The 22,509-nt window shown below is 40.8% G+C and overlaps 1 protein-coding gene across 1 annotated transcript; it reads right to left on the bottom strand.

The window, feature by feature from the left end:
* Positions 1–11,198: 11,198 nt before the first annotated feature.
* On the bottom strand, positions 11,199–20,830 carry LOC134745906 (GTP-binding protein 128up). The gene is made up of 9 exons (XM_063680015.1): positions 20,640–20,830; positions 20,354–20,474; positions 19,156–19,331; positions 18,457–18,696; positions 17,089–17,257; positions 15,719–15,845; positions 15,279–15,404; positions 13,703–14,457; positions 11,199–13,266 (listed from the first exon to the last, which is right to left on the bottom strand). Exons 1-8 carry the CDS (start codon positions 20,679–20,681, stop codon positions 14,355–14,357), a joined length of 1,104 nt encoding a protein of 367 aa, XP_063536085.1. The 5' UTR covers positions 20,682–20,830; the 3' UTR covers positions 11,199–13,266; positions 13,703–14,354.
* Between the last annotated feature and the right edge of the window lie 1,679 nt (positions 20,831–22,509).

The following is a 22,509-nucleotide window of genomic DNA, read 5'->3' as shown; positions in this document are numbered from 1 at the left end:
AAATAAGTATATCTTTATTTCGGCATGTTTAATTATTTGGTTGATAGATAGATAGATAAATGATTTATTTGTGCACGTAATGAGAGCTATATAATTGCCAAAATTTAAATCCAAAACCCTTAAATATTACAGACACATTTATACATAATATTCTATATAGGTTGAACACACATTTCCGTCAGTACACAAAGGCGGCAAATAAAAAAAAATGGTGCAATTAACTACGATGACGCTTAAAGAATAGCTGAAGTGTGCAAAAGAGAAGCCATTACGTATATGAACATACCATGAGTGCGAAAGAGGCAGACTACAAATGAAAAAAACGTGACCATTTTTAGGGTTCCGTACCCAAAGGGTAAAAACGGGACCCTATCACTAAGACTCCGCTGTCCGTCTGTCAGTCTGTCTGTCATCAGTAACAGCTTTTATAACGACTAAATTAAGTAAGGTTTTGTGAAGCGTTTTACAGAGGAGAAAAAAACTATATCCATTCTCTCTGACTTCCTATGCATGAATGAAAAAAGATCTTGGCCAAACTATACATTCCAACTTATCCTAATATCCCACATACATATGACTTATGGTCACCCTAATTAGAAAGAGATGCAACCGCCCACTTTGACTTCTCATGTGGACACACTTTTTGGCCCGTGTACTCCATCCGGTTTATTTAAATCTAAATCCGTGGACACGTCCACTTTTGACGTTACGTTTTGTTATTGATACATAATCAGTAATCTAGAAAATGCGCAATATATAGTTGGTCAAACCAAATTGGCAGTACATAAGAACAAAAAAAACCTGCCAAGTGCGAGTCGGACTCGCGCACGAAGGGTTCCGTACCATTACGGAAAAAAAACAGCAAAAAAATCACGTTTGTTGTATGGGAGTCCCATTTAAATATTTATATTATTCTGTTTTTAGTATTTGTTGTTATAGTGGCAACAGAAATACATCATCTGTGAAAATTTCAACTGTCTAGCTATTACGGTTCATGAGATACAGCCTGGTGACAGACAGACGGACGGACAGACGGACAGCGGAGTCTTAGTAATAGGGTCCCGTTTTTACCCTTTGGGTACGGAACCCTAAAAAACTATTCATCCTTTCCTTTTGGGTGCTAGTACTAGTGTAAGACAAAGATAGTATGACTCTGTCTATTTTTTAAATGAGACAGTCCTTTGACAAACTATAATTAATTAATCATGTTTCTTCGAATTTCGATTATAATTTGACTTTTTAATGGGGTTGGCAACTGTCAAAGGTTTGCAGAGGTGGCGCCATCATATCTTGCCTATTTTTCTATGAGATTTGGCTTAAAGGGCTGGCATCCAGGGCATTCAAAAAACAAAAATTTGACACAATTCTAGGGATTGACAGGGCAAGCTATGCTGGCGCCATCTGCTAATTATTTCGACCGGCCATGGCCAACCCCATTTCTTCTACCGTATACAAATACAGAACCAAGGCAACATATCAATGACGCCCCACACGAAAATGCCGTACGTGCGTTAAGGACGCAGTTATTAGTTAGAGCGAGAAGGAGATTTTCGACCGATATTCCATATATCCGGACCACGACCTTGGTAAGGTCCGAGTCCTGTTTGGTCCAGTGGACGGTGGTCCGTAGAAAAGAGATAAGTTGACCGGACCAAGGTCGCGATCCGGTACGCACGTGTATGCACTACTATTACTAGCAAATTTTCAACGTAAAGCCTGACCCTGACCCAAAGAGTAAAGTAAGTATAATAGGTAACCAGTAATATATGATCATTGTCAAGAGGGCGCTGTTTATTCTCATGTATAGGGCGACAGTTCAGTATAGTATGAAAAAGTTATATATTCCTCGACCGTTATTCCCATTTACTTGGGGTCGGCCCTCCTTGTCCATCTTCTCCATTGCACGCGATTTTGTGCGGTGTCTTTATTGACGTTTGTTTCTTTGAGGTCTTTCTCGACCGTCGTCAACCAGGTGGAAGGGCGTCTTCCCCGTCCTCTTTGTATCGTCGGCAAGTTTAAAGCCAGCTTGACTATGTGGTCTTCAGGGCGTCTTTGTACGTGCCCATACCATCGGAGGAGTTTTTCTACCACTTTGTCAGCTATAGGTGCGACCTTGAAGCTTCCCCTTATGTAGCCATTGCGGACCCTATCCATTAGTGTGACACCTCCCGACCAACGCAACATACGCATCTCCGTGGTGTGAAGTTTCTGGAGATGGCTCTTATTGGTTGCCCAACATTCAGATCCATATAAAATCGCAGGTCTTATCGCAGTTTTGTACATTTTGCCCTTAACTTTAATCGGCATTTTCCTGTCGCACATTACGCTTGTTAGTTGTCGCCACTTTAGCCATCCTGATGTTGTTCTATGGGTGACGTCGCAATCAATCTTCCCATCGCTGCTTATTACAGAACCTAAGTATTTAAACTGGTTAACAGTTGGTAGTTGCGTGTCTCCTAACAGGATCTTTATGTTGTTACTGTTTGTGTCAGCATCAAAGACGCAAGACATGTGCTCTGTTTTCGTTCGACTTATTCTCAAACCATTTTCTTCAAAGGCTTTTATCCATTGATTGAAGTTCTGTTGGAGTTCTGCTGAGTCCTCCGATATAAGAGCAACATCGTCTGCATAGAGGATGTTCCAAGGCAGTGGTCTCTGGCAATGTTTTGTGAGGTAGTCAATAGTTGTGTTAAAAAGCAAAGGGCTAAGTGTAGAACCTTGATGTACGCCTACTTTGATATCAAATTTATCACTTATTCCGGCTGGACAAAGTACCTGAGTAGTAACACTTTTATACATGTCCTGTATAAGAGTGACATAATATTCCGGTACAAGTTGTTTTCTAAGAGCTTCCCAGATAAGGTCACGTGGGACGTGAGCAAAGGCCTTCTCCAAATCAATAAAGACCATATGTAGGTTAGTTTTGTTGATCTTTGCTTTTTCAAGTAGTATTCTAATGGTCTGAATAGCATCTGATGTTCCCTTTTCTGGTACAAAGCCACATTGATTTGGAGTTAAGGTGATATTTATGTTCAGTCGGTTGTTCAGGACACGCTCCCATATTTTAAGCGTATGTGACATCAATTTGATAGCTCGGTAATTACTACACTCTCTTACATCGCCCTTTCCTTTATAAAATGGTATTAGAAAGCTATTTCGCCAGGAGTCTGGTATTGGTTGGCCTTGAAGAAGCTTATTAAATAGATTGTAAAGCCACGATACTCCTTGAGCTCCCAGTCGTTTCCAGACTTCAGCGGGTATTTCATCGGGGCCTGGCGATTTATTATTTTTCATTTGTTGAATAGCCTTCTTTACCTCCTCAGGGGAAATCGCAAGAAGTGGTTCCTGGACTGCGGGCGGAGGGCTGTAGTCCCTAACTCTGGGATGAGATATATTAAGTAGGGTTTTGTAGTATTCTGCCCATCTTTTTTTGATATCGTTGTCCTGTGTCAAAAGGTTCTTGCTTGCACTATTAACAAATTTGACAGATGTAATGTCCTTCGTTTTATTGTAGCGCGCCTTTGCAATTTTATGGATATCTACTTCGGCTTCTGCTGATTCCAACTTTTCATAAAACGCACTAGTTGCTTTTGCTTTTGAAATAGCCACTTGTTTCTTAGACTGCTTTTTAAGTTCTTTATACTTGTTAAAATCTCTACTATCCTTTGATGTCTGCCACTTTAGAAATGCCTCCTTTTTTGCAGCTATAGCATTCTTTACATCCTGTTGCCACCATTGAGTTTCTTTAAATGGTCCTTTCTTAGTTTTTGTTCTCCCTAGATGATTCTCTGCAGATTTTATGCAAAACTTTTCGAATTTCTTCCACATTTCATCTGCTGTCAGGTCTGTGGTGTTCATAGTTTTTACGTAGCCTTCTACCTCTTGTATAAATCGCTCACCTGCTGGTTCCTTAAGCGATGACCATTTAAGTTTTGGTGTTTGTTTTCTGTTTGCTTTAATGGGGTTTGGAAGTTTGTATACGGTGACAAGGATTCTGTGTTGAGTTGTCAACGGCTCTCCAGGTATAACCTTACAATCTTTATAATTGCCAAGATGTCTTCGTCTTGCTAGTGTATAGTCGATTTGCGTAGTATTCCTGCCACTTTTGTATGTGATTAGGTGGTTTTCTTTCTTTTTGAAAAATGTATTTATTATGGCTAATTCGCAGCTAGACGCGAACTGTAGAACGGTTTCTCCATCACTGTTTCTAGTTCCGAAGCCGAAGCCGCCGTGCCATCTTTCGACATTAGTATTTTGTACACCAACGTGACCATTTAAGTCCGCTCCTATATGCAGAGCCTCTTCAGGTGGTATATTTTGGATTAATTTGTAAAGGTCATCCCAGAAAGCTTCTTTTTCGCTAGCTGATATGCCACTTTGAGGAGCATACGCCGATATTATATTAAAGCATGGTTGATTGTCTAGGGCGATTTTAGCTGACATAAGTCGGTCGCTTATCCGGTCGATGCTGACGATTCTTTCTGACAGTTGTTCTGATAGTACTATGCCTACCCCGTTCCTGCCAGTAGTAGTTCCGTTGTAAACAAGTTTGAACCCATTGCCGATCTGTCTTGATTTTGACCCCTTCCACTTGGTCTCCTGAACACAACATGCATCTATTTGTCGTCTTTTTAGAACTTCACTAAGTTCGGCACTTCTGCCCGTCATGGAACCCACGTTCCAGGTAGCCATTCGGAGTGATGTTGTGCATATGTGTCTTCGACCGTCGCTTACGGGGGACGCGCTATTATTCTTCTTCTTCGCATTCGCATTCTTCATTCTTCTTTTGCACCACCTTGCCTAGCAGTGCAACTCCAAAGTGACCTAGAGATGCCAATATGTGGCATTAGCTCAACAGTGGGGTCTGGTTGCCTCCTGCGCCTACTCTGCCGTACCAATGAACTTCATTTCCGCCTTCGTAGCCGTTGAGGTCTTCACCCGTAACCCTGGGCATGGGATTCGCGCTATACCACGCGAAACTTGGTCCCTGCTCGAACTTAGTAGTTGTTGTGGTGGTGTGGTAGTTGAAGTGGAGATGTTGCCCGCCTCCGCGACTGGGACGCGCCGAGCAGGAGTTACCCTAGTAGAACATAGAGAATGTTGCTCTACGTTCCCTAGGGCCGGTAAATGATCTCGTATGTTGCCCGAGACCATAGTATGAAAAAGTTAGTTCCAGTGAAATTCCGCAACATGGCGCGTGATCATAAATATATTCCTGGTCAGGCTTTAACGTCATCTAAAGGTTTCTAATATGTGAGAAAAGAAAAAAAAAACAATATTTTTATTTACACTTTACTGAGCATTCTGTAGATACAAATACATGTATAACATCCCACATTAGTTATCCATTTAGTATGCAGTGCGCTAAGCTAAACAACTTTACTTAATTAAATTGACCAACTTATTATAATTTATACAATATAAATAAATTCTTTAGTCTTTTGGACCACCATCAACAGAGGCGCCAACTGGTGAGCAAAAAAACGATAGCCCTCATTGTAATACTGTGGTATGGTCGCATTCATAATTATTAATTGTCTATGGATTTGTTTGTTTGTTTCTTGAATGTTTTTCTTTTTTTCTTGTATACTTGTTTTTTTATTTTTGTTTGTGCTCTTCATGTATTTCTTTTTGGTTTGGTTAATATGTTTGTATATAATTAGGTATTCTTTGTGTGTATCTTTGTAATGTTTTAATATGTATATTTGTGTGTTATCTGTCGTGGCATCACCGAATGGGCCCTACGGAAGACCAGCGCTGGCTTTATAGCTAGCATTATGCTGAGTTGGGTCCATTTCGTGATGCACACTTGATGATCTCTTCTTTTCTTGCTGTTTTTGTCTGTACATGTTCGTACTTGTGTTGTGATCGTCACGAATAAATGTCTTTTATCTTTATCTAAATGTTCATGGTTACCTATTGGTAACCATTGTTTTTCTAGTTTTCTAATTTCTTTTCAAAGGCTATAATCGTTGTACTGCCAACATGTAGTTTATAGAATTACAAATTTTCCTTAAAATATAAACTAAGCGCCATAAAGAACCTAAATTGATTTATTTTTTAGTTGTTTAGCTAGCGTGCTACATAGTATAATCGGTTTCGTAAATGTAAATCAAAATAGTAACATTACAATATGTTGTGCTTACGTTTGGTGATAAGAATGACTAAATATACAATTATAATGTAATAATTATAAATAATAAACACTTTAGTTAAAAAAAAAGAACTCTAATCGGATATGTAGGTACTTTTAGAACTAGTAACTAAACTATGGACGCTAAGCACGAAAAATTCTCCATACAAACGTAGTTACGCTCTCATTTTAAAACGACTAGCTAGATTGCTCTGAAACTTTGTACTTACAATAGGATAAGGTATATCTATGTCTGTAATTACTTTATGTAGCTTCAGATACGTTAACCTTTTCGACGCCGTGTCAAACACAAAAGCTGTCACACGGACGCCACGTCACCGAAGTGTCAAAACACAAATTGAACTTTATGCACATGCACGTAAGTCTATGTTGCTCTGTGGTCTTTGACCGATTAATCCGTCTTTGGCGTTGGACCTGCGGTGCCGATATATCCGTCATTGGCGTCCAAAAGGTTAAAACAATACAGCGAATTTAAGTTTCTCATATAAATTTTGGTTTTGCTTTATTTCGTTTGTTTTCTTTCTGCTTTTGTTAAACTAAAAACTACTTGTTGCTACGGAGGAGCGGGGCTTCCTGATACAGGTATAATATACTTAAAAGGAAGTCCCAACCTTGTAATGTAACATTTTATTAATGAAATAAAATACTTTCATTTTCATTTCATTTCATTTCATTACAATCCAACGCGTAGTTTTAAAATGAGAACGAAACTCCGTTTGTATGGGAAGGTGAAATTCGGCCGAGCTTGCCCGACATGTCCCGCCGATGATGCCGCGATCAATACCACTGTGCGAGCGAGACAACAATATAATTATGCACGTGCGATAGAGATAGGAAATGTATGAAATTGTTTGTGGTTAGCGTCCTTGCTTTAGTAATAAAGTTCCAGTGAGAGCGAGAGGTCTTTTCTGCTAGAGTGAGATGGTACTACATAATAATACATATAGCTGTATTGTACTTTTTAGTCATTCTCGGGGTCGTAAAATATATATTTTTTCTTATTGCATACTTATTATTGGCAAACTTATAGAAGATACGAAGGAAATTATTACATTAGTAAATGCGCCGCTTTCAAGATAGTATAAAAACCAATACAAACATTGCTACATAGAATTTCATAGTCAAACAATAACAATTAATTTTGAGTGTCTCAAATATATTTATTACTAGCCTTTGCCCGCGACTTCGTCTGCTTGGACTCAGTAACAGCAGCTAGATTAAGTTTAGCGCCTGGAAAAAGTGTAATAGCAATCACTTAATTTGTGCACATAATATGCACACAAATTATCAGGCAATTTTTTTAATTCTTTTAATTCTACCATGATTCCACTCCGCTTTTCTCCCTCTTAAGTGATGATTTTCGGAATAAAAACTATTCCATGTCCAGTGTGTCCTTCCCCGGAACTCAAACTATCTCTAGGCTAAATTTCAACTAAATCGGTTCAGCGGTTTAAGCGTGAAGAGGTAACACACAGACAGACGGACTTTCGCATTTATAATATTAGTATGGATAAGTATATCACTACATAGTTTAAAACAAAGTCGCTTCCTGCTGTCTGTCTGTCCCTATGTATGCTTAGATCTTTTTTACGCAACGGATTTTGATACGGTTTTTTTAATAGATAGAGTGATTCAAGAGGAAGGTTTATATGTATAATACACCAGCATTGCACCTGTGCGAAGCCGGGGCGGGTCGCTAGTAAGTATATGGATAAAATCATTATTATGTGCCTTTGAAAAGCACAGCGTCGCATTATGAAGAAGCTATGTGTTAACTGACCTGTTGTCAGATCGTTTCATTCGATTTCTGAACGATTTTCGAGTTCCCGAACGAAACTGTCTGTCAAATGTCACCAGAAGGCGCGAATCGCGTCCTAAATTGTCATTGCGTGTGTAACTCGCCGCCATTAAAAATCAAGAAAATTGAAATTGTTAGAAAAAAAGTGAGAAAGATGAGTGAGGACGAGCGCGAGAGTGGCACAAAAACGGCCTCGGAGGCTAATTCGGCGTCTGACTCGGAGTCGGAGCCTGAATACCCACCCTTTCGGGGAAAACGGAGCATCGGCGACCCACGTGTAGATGCCCTCATGGGTCAGGTCGGCTATCTGACCCAGTGTTTACAGCACATTGGCGGCTCGTTGTGGCCTGCGGTACCTCCACCACCGCCACCACCACCGCCGCCGCCGTCGTCGTCGTCGTCGTCACTCCCACCACCGCTACAAGGGGGCACTTCCACTTTGGAATTCCTTACGGTCCCATCAGGTAGCGCTATAGAGCTAGTTTTCGGAAAACTAGAGAGCGACGTGGATAAAAACAAGATAGTCAAGGAGGCAATACCGGAGAGAGTTGAAACAATTAAAGCTCTCCAGCATTTTGGTCTAAACTCCTGGAAGGATGTGCGATACGCCAAGGCGCTACAGAATTTTACAGCCGCACCAGCGTTCACAGACGTTAAAGTAAACGAAGCGCTATGTCGGTTCACCAAAGAAAAGGAATACCTCCTATTAGGAACAGAGAAGGTTATGGCAGGTTTGTCGAATGCGATTTTAGATCAAAGGGGAACTTGTTCGCTCAGGCCTGCAAGACATAATAGATTGGGCGTTTAAATGCCCACGGGAGCTTAACCCGGACATATTATTCAAAAAATTAACTGAGAGATTTAGCAGTGGGCAACATACGAGAAGTGCATAGAAGACAGTTTAAAGGTAATTTGTGGGAAGCGTTCAGAGTGTATTGACACCAGAAGGGAGAGACTTTTACAAGAAATACACGATAAAAATATTCAGAGAGCTATGAGGAGTATCCCGCCTACCGAGGAATATTTATTTGATAGGCATAACCTCTCTCAACTGGTTCAGTCTCTGAGCGGTCCTGCTGCATGGCTGAATGTACCAGCCATACAAAAGAAGTCCTCTCTGAAAATACTGACGCCCACTGAATCAGTAGAGTACCTAGGAATTCTTTGGGAGACAAGATCCAATCGGATGGGGCTATCAAGAAAAAAGGAAGAAACAATAGTGCAGCAACTACAGAAGCTAGGGTCTCGGGGAACCTGCAAACTTCGAGAGTTGCAACGCCTTCTGGGGCTCCTAAACTTTGCTTGCTTTGTGGTCCCAAGAGGACGACTTCATTGCCCGTCACTTACAAATATTTTCTCGCACCTTCAGGAGGGACACCAGCAACATGCGAGACATCCCTGGCCCAGCACTCAAGGCGATACAATGGTGGCTCGGAGCCATCCACCAAGCAACAGCACCTATGCACCTACCTCCGGTGCAACACTTCCTGTCGACTGACGCGTCCGGAATCGGATGGGGCGCACATCTAGACAGGTTGACACTCGCAGGGACATGGAACAATCGTCAAAAGCTCTGGCACAGCAACAAGAAGGAGATGTTTGCAGTTCTGTCAGTGATAAAGGCTCAGGGGCGGACCTTGAAGAACTCGCATGTCCTTTTGCAGACCGACAACCGGACACTAATAGCCTATATTCGAAAGGAGGGAGGAACAAGGTCCATAGGTTTACTAAACCTCACATTTCAACTACTGGCAATGGTAGATCGATGGAACATAACGATATCAGCATAGTACCTGCCAGGCTGGTACAACACAATAGCAGACCGCCTGTCGCGGAGGCAGTCACTACCAGAATGGCACCTGCTTCCAGCAGCCACCTCGGAGTTGTTCAGCAGGTGGGGGAAGCCCGATATCGATCTATTCGCGTCAAAAAGATCGGCAGTCGTCGCAAGATACGCCAGCATAGACCCAGCAGATCGTGGAGCAAGTTTTATCGACGCATTCAGTCAGAGATGGGACTACAATCTTGCATGGCTTTTCCCTCCGCCAAATTTGATACCACGAGTGTTGACGCACTTAAAACAGTGCTCGGGGCACATTCTTGTTGGTAACGCCAAATTGGAGTCAACCATTCTGGAGAGCGGACCTGCTGTCACGAGCGACAGAGGACCCTCTCAAGATACAGAGATTACAGGAGGTACTGATAGATCTGACAACAGGCCGAACCCTACCAATGGTAGAGAAGCTGGCGCTTCAGATTTGGAAAGTTGGGGGTGGGGCCGGAAGATAGCAACATGGACTGAGGGAGAAAAGAATTTGCTTAAGTAAGGTTGGAGAAAATCAACCATAAGTACATATATACCTGCCATTAGAAGATGGAAAAGATGGTGCACAGAAAATAAGGTAGACTGTAGGACACCAAAGCCAGAGGAAGTAGCTAGGATTTTAGCTAAAACCTACACTGAGGAGGGTATCTCTTACAATTCCATGTTACTACAAGAATCAGCAATTTCCACATATTGTGGTCAAGCTACGGAGGTCTTCTCTAGTTTTTTTAGTCAAAGCTACTTTGAAGGCTATTCAAAATTCAAAGCCAATTCCCCATAAGCCTCCAATTTGGGATTGCAGACGAGTGTTAGATGGGCTCAGTAACACTCCAGCTGAAGACACCTTATTTGAAGCCGCGCGAAGAACAGCTACCATACTACTTTTAGCTTCGGGTCGCAGGATACATGATCTCACACTGCTGAAGATATCAGAGACTCAATATAGAGACCTCGGAGAGGCTATTCAGTTCTGGCCTTCATTTGGTTCGAAGACCGACAGGGGCCCAAGACGACAGTCAGGATGGGAATTAAGACGCCACATTTCTGAGGGCATATGCCCAGTGACATGGACCCGTCGGTATGTGGAAAAGACCCAGGAGAGGAGGAAAGGTGAAAACATCAGTAGTTTATTTATTAGCATTCGAGGTACAGTCAGACCGGCATCCCGGACATGAATTGGAGGATGGGTGCGTTCAGTACTTCGAGATGCAGGCATAGATGCCCCACCAGGCAGCTGCCGCTCGGCGATTGCATCTTTGGGTTGGCTGGAAGAGCGACCAATAGAAGAGATCCTACAAAGAGGTAACTGGCAGAGCCACAATACTTTTACCAAGCACTACTGCCGAGAGATTTCAAAGGCACAGGAACGCGATAATTTTAATACTAATATCTATTTGAGAACTTCGTTAGCATTTAGTTTGTTTATTTACTAATTTTTTTTATACTACGTCGGTGGCAAACAAGCATACGGCCCGCCTGATGTTAAGCAGTCTCCGTAGCCTATGTACGCCTGCAACTTCAGAGGAGTTACATGCGCGTTGCCGACCCTAACACTCCTCTCCCTCGAGCTCTGGCAACCTTACTCACCAGCAGGAACACAACACTATGAGTAGGGTCTAGTGTTATTTGGCTGCGGTTTTCTGTAAGGTGGAGGTACTTCCCCAGTTGGGCTCTGCTCTGGATCTGGAATGACATCCGCTGTCCTGTGCCCTACCACACAAAGCGAGATGTCATTCGCAGTGCCCATACCTCTCTTTTGGACATAGCTTAAGGACATACCCAGGTCCGGACGTAGTTTATGGACATACCCGGGTCCTTCGTACTACTTACTATCATAATCGATGAGAATCGAATAGATTTGATCTCATGTAAATTAATTTCTATGAGAAATAAGACTATTATGAGTGTTATAATTTTAGTTCCTATGAAAAATAGACTCATGCTTTAAGTTTGTTTATTTTGTATGTCCATGGTATGTCCAATACTTTAATAAAGGGTTATCCTTTCTAATCTGTTTGTGTTCATTCCAATCAAGTAATCATCATTGCGTGTGTAGTTGTCACCAGCAGATAACAAACACGTCTTCATAATGCGACGCTGTGCTTTCCAAAGGCACATAATATAAACGTTTTACATAACAATAAAACGATTATTATGTGCCGAGAGAAAGCACAGCGTCGCAGGAAGGTTCTTCCTGGTGAAGTACGCATTGACAACTATTTACTATTGACAAGTTAGAAGTTAGGACGCCATTCGCGCCTTCTGGTGACATTTGACAGACAGTTTCGTTCGGGAACTCGAAAATCGTTCAGAAATCGAATGAAACGATCTGACAACAGGTGAGTTAACACATAGCTTCTTCATAATGCGACGCTGTGCTTTCTCTCGGCACATAATAATCGTTTTATTGTTATGTAAAACGTTTATATTATACCCTTTTTTATAGCCCAAATAACTTGTATAAATGTTGTACAGTCGTTCACAAATATCTTTACAAGCCAATGTTCCAAAAATATATAGACACGACCTCATTGTCAGTGTCAGGCGTGGCGATTTCGTCGCGTCGCTACAAGTACGTGCGGCCGACACCAAGTTTGGTGTCTAGCCATAGTAGTTGCCGCGCACCGCTACGGAACGGACGCCTGCTCGCGCTTGCGCCACCTAGCGGTCGTAATATACGCGTTTTGTTAGAGTACCCACCTGTCCAATTTCTTGATCCAATGTGCATTACGTCTCAATCTCTCTAAGAAAAAATGTGAAATGCAAATAAACATTAGACAAATACCTAAATTGGATAGGAAAACCACTTTGAGATGTGTTGTAGAGATGTTTGTGAACACGACTGTACTAAATTAATGTAATTTAATTCGGGTAATCAAATTTTCATTTGTGACGTTTTCAATCAAAATGTACCACACTGTCGCTTTCCATAAGGACGAAATTTGCTTGAATCTTTATACGAATAACCTGTCAGACCGCCCTAATGGCAAGCGATAATGTGGTACCTTTTGCTTAAAAACGTCACATATTAATACATAATATAATGTTTGATTATCCAGTTATTACAAAATGAAGCTATAGCGCAATCTACTTTAGCTGTCATATTTTGTATTACTTCTAAAGTTCAAATATAATTTTCAACACTCGAAATCATATCCTCACGTTTCGTTCTGATCTCACAAAAATATATAACTCTGTCGTTTGAAAACAAATCTAACTGAACAATAGTATAATACCACCCATGCAATGATGTTTTGCTCGCAGACCGCAGCGGCATGCGGGTCCTCATATACCCCGGCCACACATTCGAAAAGAGGTATGTGAAGTAGTGAGGGAAGTATGCAGGGCAGTATGGCAAGGCCTCCGCCACTCGCTCAAGGCCACGCGCTATATCGCTATCTACCGCTCGGCGTATCGTCGACGATACAACCGACAGAGGGCCGCCGAATGCCCGCCTGAGCGCTCTCATCGCACGTTTCCCGCCTTACGCTTCGAAATGCCTTAAGGCGGTTCCCTGAGCCAGAAGATGAAAAATCTCCTTATATGATCATGTTTTTCTAAGAGGCGTTGATATTCGTAGACGTGGAAAAAATATATGTAGTTCTTGACTATATTATCTTTAACAACATAGCTTCCGATACACGAATTATGACACTTCGCTCGATACAATTAAGTCCCAAAGTAACCTCTAACTCGGACTTTTAATCCTACTTTACTCGGTTATTTATTATGTGATACTATAAACAAAAAAAGAAGAAAAAACAATTTTAACATAAATAGTAATTTCATAGCTTTAGAATTTCGATATTGTAAGGTAACGTTTTTAAAATAAATAAAAACCGACAAAATTCGATCAAAATTGACACTTGGCGCGTATGTTCTTTCCCGTTCTTTCTTGCGAAATGTGACAAAGACAGTGGCAAACCGATGGAACGGCCTTAACCACGTAATTATTGTGTAGTTAATGGGTGATAGAAGTCAAAAAACAAAGGAAATTTGTCGTTTTTTTCATTGCCGAGAGACGAAGAAAGGTGAGTAGTATTTTAAATCTTTATGAATTTTGTCACCATTTTATTTCTTTGAACATAAGTAGGTAAATCGTAAATTAAGGAGTTTTTTGAGTCAGATTCAGTCAGTTTATATTCGATTTTTGAGTCAGGTATTTTAAGTGTTGTTTTTAAATATTTGATTGACTAAAAAAAAATATGGTTGATTCACAACATTCGTTTTATTACAATAATCATCATAGGTACAACCCTAGCGCATTCTTACGATGACGCGTTGGCACGTGACTCGCACGGCGAGCAAGGCAGTCTCGACTCTTAGTGCGCGTACTTATGGTACATTTCTTCTCGTCCTGAGCAGCAGATATTATTATTAAGATTTTGTAGGCTATTATAGCGTAGGTATTTTCGCTTTTGTATGGGAATGATGTATATGTTACGTAGTAACTATTTATTAATCTGTGGTATGGCGGCGGGCAGTAGCGTGGCCACACTACGTCTCTGCCTACTTCCCATGCCACTCGTCGAGTTTGTGGCTGAGGTAATACAATGTAACTGGGTAGATGGTACGGTCTATACTTTCTTGACGATTTGTACGACGTCTTCGTCGGCTAGTATGTGTTCTATGCCGACCTTTTGCGGCTGATGTTTCACTGATGAACCCCATACTAGGGCGCTGGAATAAAATAAGTTATTATTAGTTTCAAATTTGTGGCTTTCCAGAGAAGGGTCCATATAGAGTTTTGAATGATTCACGGTTAGTTTCACTAGACTTATATTGACCGCGATATAGACCGTGATTACCTTTTGTATTATTTGTGAGCTCCCGATATTTCGACGCAGTTGCATGCATCATTTTCACGGGTGACTGAAGATAGCAGGTGGGTGTCAAAGTTGTGTAGACCGCGCTGGGTCTACCCTCATTCTTGCGCGTCGGCTGCGTTCGCTTTCAACGTTACGATCCGTCGAAATATCAGGAGCTCACAAATAATACAAAAGGTAATCACGTTCTATATCCCGGTCAATATAAGTCTAAGGGTCCTTATGTTTTATGTGCAATAAGCAGGGACCGGCCCGCTATCCCTTATCGGGGTTTTATAAGGGTATTGCATAAGGCTTAACTCACCATACCCTTTGTTTTGCTTTTAAAAACCCTTATGTATATAATATATAAACACTTAAATAGAAAACACCCATGATTCAGGAACAAATATCTGTGATCATCACACAAATAAATGCCAAATAAATAAAAAATAAAAAAATAAATGCAATGCAAATAAATGAATTTATATGAATTTCATGTTAACAATTTTTGTTTTGTACAATAAAGTGATTTACTACTACTACTACTACTAAATGCCCTTACAGGGATTCGAACCCAGGACCATCGGCTTCACAGGCAGAGTCACCCACTAGGCCAGACCGGTAGTCAAATTTATCTTAGAAGCCGCCCTCTTTAATAGGTAGAAAATAATACTAATAAAAAGTAGTACTTACTATTTAAATTCCTTCACAATGGATCTATGCAGCTTGTTGCAGAAGTCTTCTACGGACGTTCTGTCGGCGTGCAGAACCACGGGCGAGTTGTAATCTGGCAGCTGTCCTTTGGGCTTGGTGTATATCCTGGTGGATAAATAATGATAAGTATCAAAGATGTCCTTCGGTTCTGCAGGAAAACGAGAAGATTTGAGGAGAATAGCGTCACCACATCCAACCTATGCTGATTAGTCCCCTATAGTTACACTATTGGCATTGAGAGACTGAAGGCTAACCTGATGAGTTTGAGGTATTCCCACATCTTCTCAAATAAGTCGTCAATTAAGTTCCACCTGTGATGTGCCGAGATGGGCACGCAGTGGAGGATTTTGTAGGTCACGTCCAACCTATGCTGATTTATCACTCTATAGTTACTACTGGCATTGAGAGATTGAGCTAACCTGATGAGCTTGAGGTACTCCCACATCTTCTCAAGTAAGTCGTCAAAGTTCCACCTGTGATGTGCCGAGATGGGCACGCAGTGGGGAATTTTGTAGATCACATCCAACTCTTCTATGCTGATTTGATCTGGTAAGAGTGAGAAAAAGGTTTTTACATTCATTTTTTAACAACGCGGAGGTCGAGTCGGACTCTGGGTCGTACCAACGAGTTTCGCACCTTTGGGACACGATTCCGATAACAACCGCGGCGTTTAGTTAATCTAATAAAAATAAACTTAAAGAAAAAAATGCAATTGAAACGTTGGTCGTAAAACTTGTAAGACGACAAGTCCAATAATAGAAAAGGGACTTCACCTTTCTTAATTACCATCATCTTCCTCGCGTTGTCCCGGCATTTTTGCCACGGCTAATGGGAGACTGGGGTCCGCTTGGCAACTAATCCCAAGAATTGGCGTAGGCACTAGTTTTTACGAAAGCGACTGCCATCTGACCTTCCAACCCAGAGGGGAAACTAGGCCTTATTGGGATTAATCCGGTTTCCTCACGATGTTTTCCTTCACCGAAAAGCGACTGGTAAATATCAAATGATATTTCGTACATAAGTTACGAAAAACTCATTGGTATGAGCCGGGGTTTGAACCCGCGACCTCCGGATTGCAAGTCGCACGCTCTTACCGCTAGGCCACCAGCGCTTCACCCTTTCTTAATTACCATTCTCCGGTAATCAGGTAGCAAGTAATTCAATAAACGAGTTAACTTTTCTAGTAAGAGAACTTTTTTAATAAATGAGTATGAGTAATGCTAGGCAGCCGTTGAAATTAATTTTACTTCATAAGATGTAACATATCTGGTACAGAACAATTCAAGATAGACCCTTGTGGATACCCTGGTTTGATTCTGCCAACCTCTCTAGAAAAGTGTTAGTCTCAGCTTTCCGAGTCCGGTCCGGACACATCCCTACAAATAAATTTCTTTGCATGATGGGTGTTAAATCGTCACCACTGTGTGCAAACTGTCAGAAGACTGATGACTTGTCTCACGTGTTGTTGGAATGCGTCCGGAATTCAGACTTTTGGTTTGGATTTTTGGTAGTCTGGGCTCCATGCACAATGGACAGATCAATTGTTGGTTGGCAGAGCCTATATCGGACAAAGCAATCAGTGTTTACCACTTTATTGACCTCTCCCTTGAGTAGGTAACTATGATAGCACCCATGAGGCTGACATGTTCACCTAGAGTGTCCAAAGCCTCCATAAAAACAAGATAAAAAAAAAAAAAGATTTAACATAAACAACATAAACATAACAGAAAAACCCACAAAATGAGGGCAGCACCAGTCGTACACCTAGCAATTACTGACTGATACTGACCAATTTTATTGAGCAGATAGATGCAAGGCACATATATCCTATTGCCTTCGATGACATCAATAAAATCGTCGCTGGTTGCATCGTAGCGAAGAGTTATGTCTGCGTTGTGGATCTTGTACTCGGACAGGATGGTCTTAACTGCTTCTATGTCGAGCTCAGATTGTGGGCACTGTAACAATTTAAATCAGCATTAAACAAGATCTCACATTGTAACCTGAAGAAAGGCTCAAGAGCACCCTAAACCGGCGAGCGTGTATGAGGAATGTTATGAAAGTGAAGGAAGCGAAAGAGGTATGTCAGGATCGTATCAAGTGGAAATCCGTGATCTCTGCCTACCCCTCCGGGAAATAGGCGTGATTATATGTATGTATGTATGTCATTGTCATATTGTTAAAAAATAATAAAATTTGTGTACTCCAATTACAGATTTCTGTCATAAAAGTAGATCCGGAAGCCACACGGACCATAGTCGAATCAATTTCACACCATGGGGGTATGAATTTATGTCTAGGATTGCTAGCTTCGAGAAATAATGATCACAATGTGATGTTGGTCCTTGCATGCATTCAATCAATCAATCAAATGTTTTATGCATGCTTAATAAGTACGTACATAATGTCGATCTACAGCTAACGTTGCCATAACTAGTTAGGATCATTGTACTAGTTTTCGTCCGGCTCTAGTTTTCGTCCACTTGTTTTGTTTCACCACAACACATTTTAAAAAAATTAGTACTAATATTTCTAGAGATAGAGTCCGCTGACAAACAGTAAGAATGAGCTTAGTAATAAGGTTCTGTTTGTCTCCCTTTGGGTATGGGTCTCTAAAAGTTACAAACATACCATAGTATTTAAGTTGATCCCTCCTTTATCTTTCTTCTTAAAGTATATATTCAGCGGCTGCTTGTTGAGCCGCAGCCCGAAGCCCTCCAGCTCATTTTCCAGCAGCTCCTTATGCTGCCAATGCCAACGGTTTCAGTACAACCAGTATTATGAACACTAGAATGCAGGCGGCACTGCTAGTCTTTAGCACTGATGATGTGAGGGCAATAGTGACATTGCACCACTGAAGTAATCCCCCACGCCACTCCCACTCTCTCTAAGTTTCCACTAACACTGTTAAAAATAAAGAAACTTACCGTAGTATTCAATAAATGAGGGTAATAGTGACATTGCACCACTGAAGTAATCCCCCATGCCACTCCAACTCTAAGTCTCCACTAACACTGTTAAAAATAAAGAAACTTACCGTAGTATTCAATAAATGAGGGTAATAGTGACATTGCACCACTGAAGTAAACCCCAACGTCACTCCCACTGTCACTCTCTCCAAGTCTCCACTAACACTGTTAAAAATAAAGAAACTTACCGTAGTATTCAAATTGATCCCTCCTTTATCTTTCTTCCTAAAGTATATATTCGGCGGTTGCTTGTTGAGCCGCAGCCCGAAGCCCTCCAGCTCGTGCTCCAGCAGTTTCTTGTGCTGCAGAGGCTTCAGCACGTCCAGCACTATGAACACCAGACTGCAGGTGCGGGCGACCGCGATGACCTGGCGACCTCGACCTTTGCCGTCTTTCGCGCCTTCGATGATACCGGGGAGATCGAGAAGCTGGAAAGTAAATGAGGCTAAAATACCTTATTATTACTGCAATGTTGACAAACAAGATTAGACACATAAAAAAACGTCAAATATTGAATTTCAGCATTTTTTTATTATAAAAAACGAAACCTAGTATTTGAACAAGAATACGAGTATATAGGTGCCCTACAATCGCATTACTATTCTAAAGTCCAAATAAAACTAACTTTTCACTTCTTGTCGCTGTCCATCATATGCTAAAGTGCTCAATCGACTAATCACAAAAACGAAACGAGATTCCTCTTGGCCAATGACGAAATTACCTAGCACCTACGCCGCCGCTAAGACGTTCCTGCACCTACCTGTTCCACATCCGCATCCGCATTAAGCTCCGCATCGACTTTATGCGGATGCGGATGTTGAAAACAATGCGGAAGTTCCGCGGTTGCGGATGCGGATGCGAATATTCGCAACATCCCTGTATCATACCTGTATCTTAGCCCCCTTGTATTTAATACAGCCGGGCACAGTAGTGAGCGTGGTGAATTCGTACGCTGCCACCTCAGAGTACACTCCGGCAAGATTGGACAGCAATGTTGACTTGCCCACTGATGGGAAGCCCACGAAACCGATACGCGCGTCACCAGTTTTAGCGACGTCGAAACCTGGAATTTGGGAAATATATCAATGAATTAATATTCTTCCGAACCATCTCAGATGACTGAGCAGAAACCCATAGGACGGGAAATCCTTGAAAGGAAGTGAGGTAGGCCGGACAGCCATCTGGCCAAGCAGGGTCTCCGCTGGCATTCGGCTGGCAGTACTACATGGAGGCGATCAGTTGAGAAAGAGGCTGGCTCAACTGGACTCGACTGGAAAGAGCTGGAAGTAGCCGCTCAAGATCGTGGCAAATGGAAGATTCTTCTGCGAGCCCTATGTCCCTAATGAGGGAATAACAGGAATAAATCATCATCATCAATATTCTTCATTAGTCAGTAGTCACTAAAAGGGACAAAAACTATATAGTTCACAGTAGATGGTATATATAATTCTGTCCCTTATCATTATCAATTATCATATACAAAATATTATTAATCCTTGAAATATAAAGATTGGCAATGCAGTTGGTGCAGAGATTGAATAATAATCAACAAGATTTTATGACCCATTAAAATTTGTAAAACCGGACAAGTGCGAGTCGGACTCGCCCACCGAGGGTTCCATACTTTTTAGTATTTGTTGTTATAGCGGCAACAGAAATACATCATCTGTGAAAATTTCAACTGTCTAGCTATCACAGTTCAATACAAGAAATAAAATGTGTATGTTACTACGGGACCGCCTGTGGAATGCTCTGTTATCAAGTGTGATTGCATGATCAAGTAGCCCATCCATTCTTAAAACATTTTGACTATTTCTATCTGTTTTACTACTTCCTAAGTATTATTTTTATAGTTATGATCATACCCCGGGATTTTGGGAACCGGAATGATTTTGTGTATATTTATAAGTACAACTACAAATACAACTATGAATTAAAAATAGGTAGTGTGTTTAAAAATGTTAAAATAGTTTCTGTTTTACACATTAATATAAATCGGCCTTATGCCATATGCTTTAGGAAGCATATAACGCAGCTGCTTTGCTTCTATGAGAGGACAAGTAAATATTGATAACAAAACCTTACCTTCGCCAGTAGCACCGCCGCCACCCTTGGGGGTGATCAGTTCACGTCTCAATTTAGCGAGCCGGGCCTTGAGTAAGCCCAAATGCAACGCTGTTGCTTTATTTTTTTGCGTTCGAGCCATCTGAAATACATCGCAGAGTTTAGCTTTTCACACTAGTTTATATTATTTCACGGTCTGTCACTAGATTTTTAACTCCGAATAGTCGAATAAAGGCTGAAATTGCAACGGTTAATTCACAATAATTGCAGAAATTCGCGAATTTAACTCATAACCTCTGTTACCAACCTCGGACTCTATAGCCGCAATTTTCTCCAATATCGTACTCATTTTGTAGTTTCTACTTAAATTTTAGGGCTACTTAATACAAAAATATAAATAAAATTAATAGCTTCCTTATGAAAAGGTAACAAATTAAAATAAAAGGAAAGCGTGACAATCTTCGTGGACGGTACGTACACCTTTCCAGAAAATTTGAAAGAACCGGCAGTATTGCCAGTGAAAATAAAATTCCCCGCTTTTATGAACTGTCAAACAAACAAATATAAATTATAGTTTGTCAAAGGACTGTCTCATTTCAAACATAGACAGAGAGAATCATACTATCTTTGTCTTACACTAGTACTAGCACCCAAAAGAAAAGGATGAGTATAGTTTTTTTGAAATAAAACTATGAAAACGGATTATATCGCGTATATTGAATTTATAATACATCCCGATGTTTCGAACTCTTTACAGCGTTCGTGGTCAACGGGTTGACCACGAGCCCCGTTGACCACGAACGCTGTAAAGAGTTCGAAACGTCGGGATGTATTATAAATTCAATATACGCGATATAATCCGTTTTCATAGTTTTATTTCATGAGTAACTATCGCGGTAACCGAAGACAATATTATATAGTTTTTTTGTTCTTATTTACTGACAATTTGGTTTGACCAACTATAATAAACTTTATTAATAAGCTTTGCTTACACTTGATTATAAATTTCTGTTTTATTATTATTAATATTTAATATAAAATATATAAAACATTTTCAATAAAATGTTCGTACTGGTATTGGTAGCGTCATCTGTAAGTTTATTCTTAAACTACTTCAATGCGATACCAAACTATACTTGCAAAAAGACAGACTAGATGGCGCTGTTAACAAAAGCTGACTAGTTACATCTACCACCCACGAGATGGCGTGAAATGCAATGTAAATAAATAAATCAAACCACGTGGAAAGTTCTCCGCAGGTTTGCGCAGGGAACTAACAGAAGGAAAGGAACAGTGGGAAAATCGTATGCAGGGCCGAAACCGCTATGCCTCAGTGCTACCTTGAGCGTCGGAACGGAACGGTTTGGCGCGGGTTCGCCCCGTTTTCGAATTTTCGGTCAAGTTTCGTATGTTAAATTAATAAATAAATCAGTTTTGCTCGCTGTGACTTAAATATTGATAGTGTTTGAAATAGTGATTGGAAGTTTAAAAAAGTTTAGCTTGTATTTATATGACTCAGATGTTGTGTGGTTTAATGCTTAGGTTGGTATTAATATTAATAGGTACAAAACTTATTTTGTAGTTTTAAAATGAGAACAAAACTCTGGACGAGTGAAGAATGACATTTCCGCACGTGTATCGAACGACGTTTTTAGGGTTCCGTACCCAAAGGGTAAAAACGGGACCCTATTACTAAGACATCCGTTGTCTGTCTGTGTGTCTGTCCGTCTGTCACCAGCCTGTATCTCATGAACCGTGATGCGCTAGACAGTTGAAATTTTCAGAGAAAAAAAAAATTAAATTCCCATTGTAAAGTTGTAAAGTCGCATCTGTGGCAGTCCACCGTTAAACCCGACCGCATGCATTGCCCATACCGGACTGTGGTAGGATTTTCGGGTTTACCCGTGTAAGTCGTATTACGTGCATACCTACTAATTTCATGCCTCTATTTACGTTAAATTTTGGATTCATGAAACGTGGAATACTTATAGTTACTATTATATACCTGCCGCTAAAGACTTATTAAAAATTGAATAGCTTTTGCTCGCGACATCGTCTGCGTGGAATTAGTAATTTGGGTACCTTAATTTTTAAACAAGTCTGCTTTTGAATCCATCCTTTTTCACCCCCAAATTGGTCCACTCTATAAATTTTCACCCCATTTTTTACACCCTTAA

The sequence above is a fragment of the Cydia strobilella genome, chromosome 12 (assembly GCF_947568885.1).
Source record: "Cydia strobilella chromosome 12, ilCydStro3.1, whole genome shotgun sequence".
In the NCBI taxonomy this organism is placed as follows: domain Eukaryota; kingdom Metazoa; phylum Arthropoda; class Insecta; order Lepidoptera; family Tortricidae; genus Cydia; species Cydia strobilella.
The sequence above is the reverse complement of the archived record's forward strand: the minus strand, read 5'-3'. Positions and strand labels throughout refer to the sequence as shown.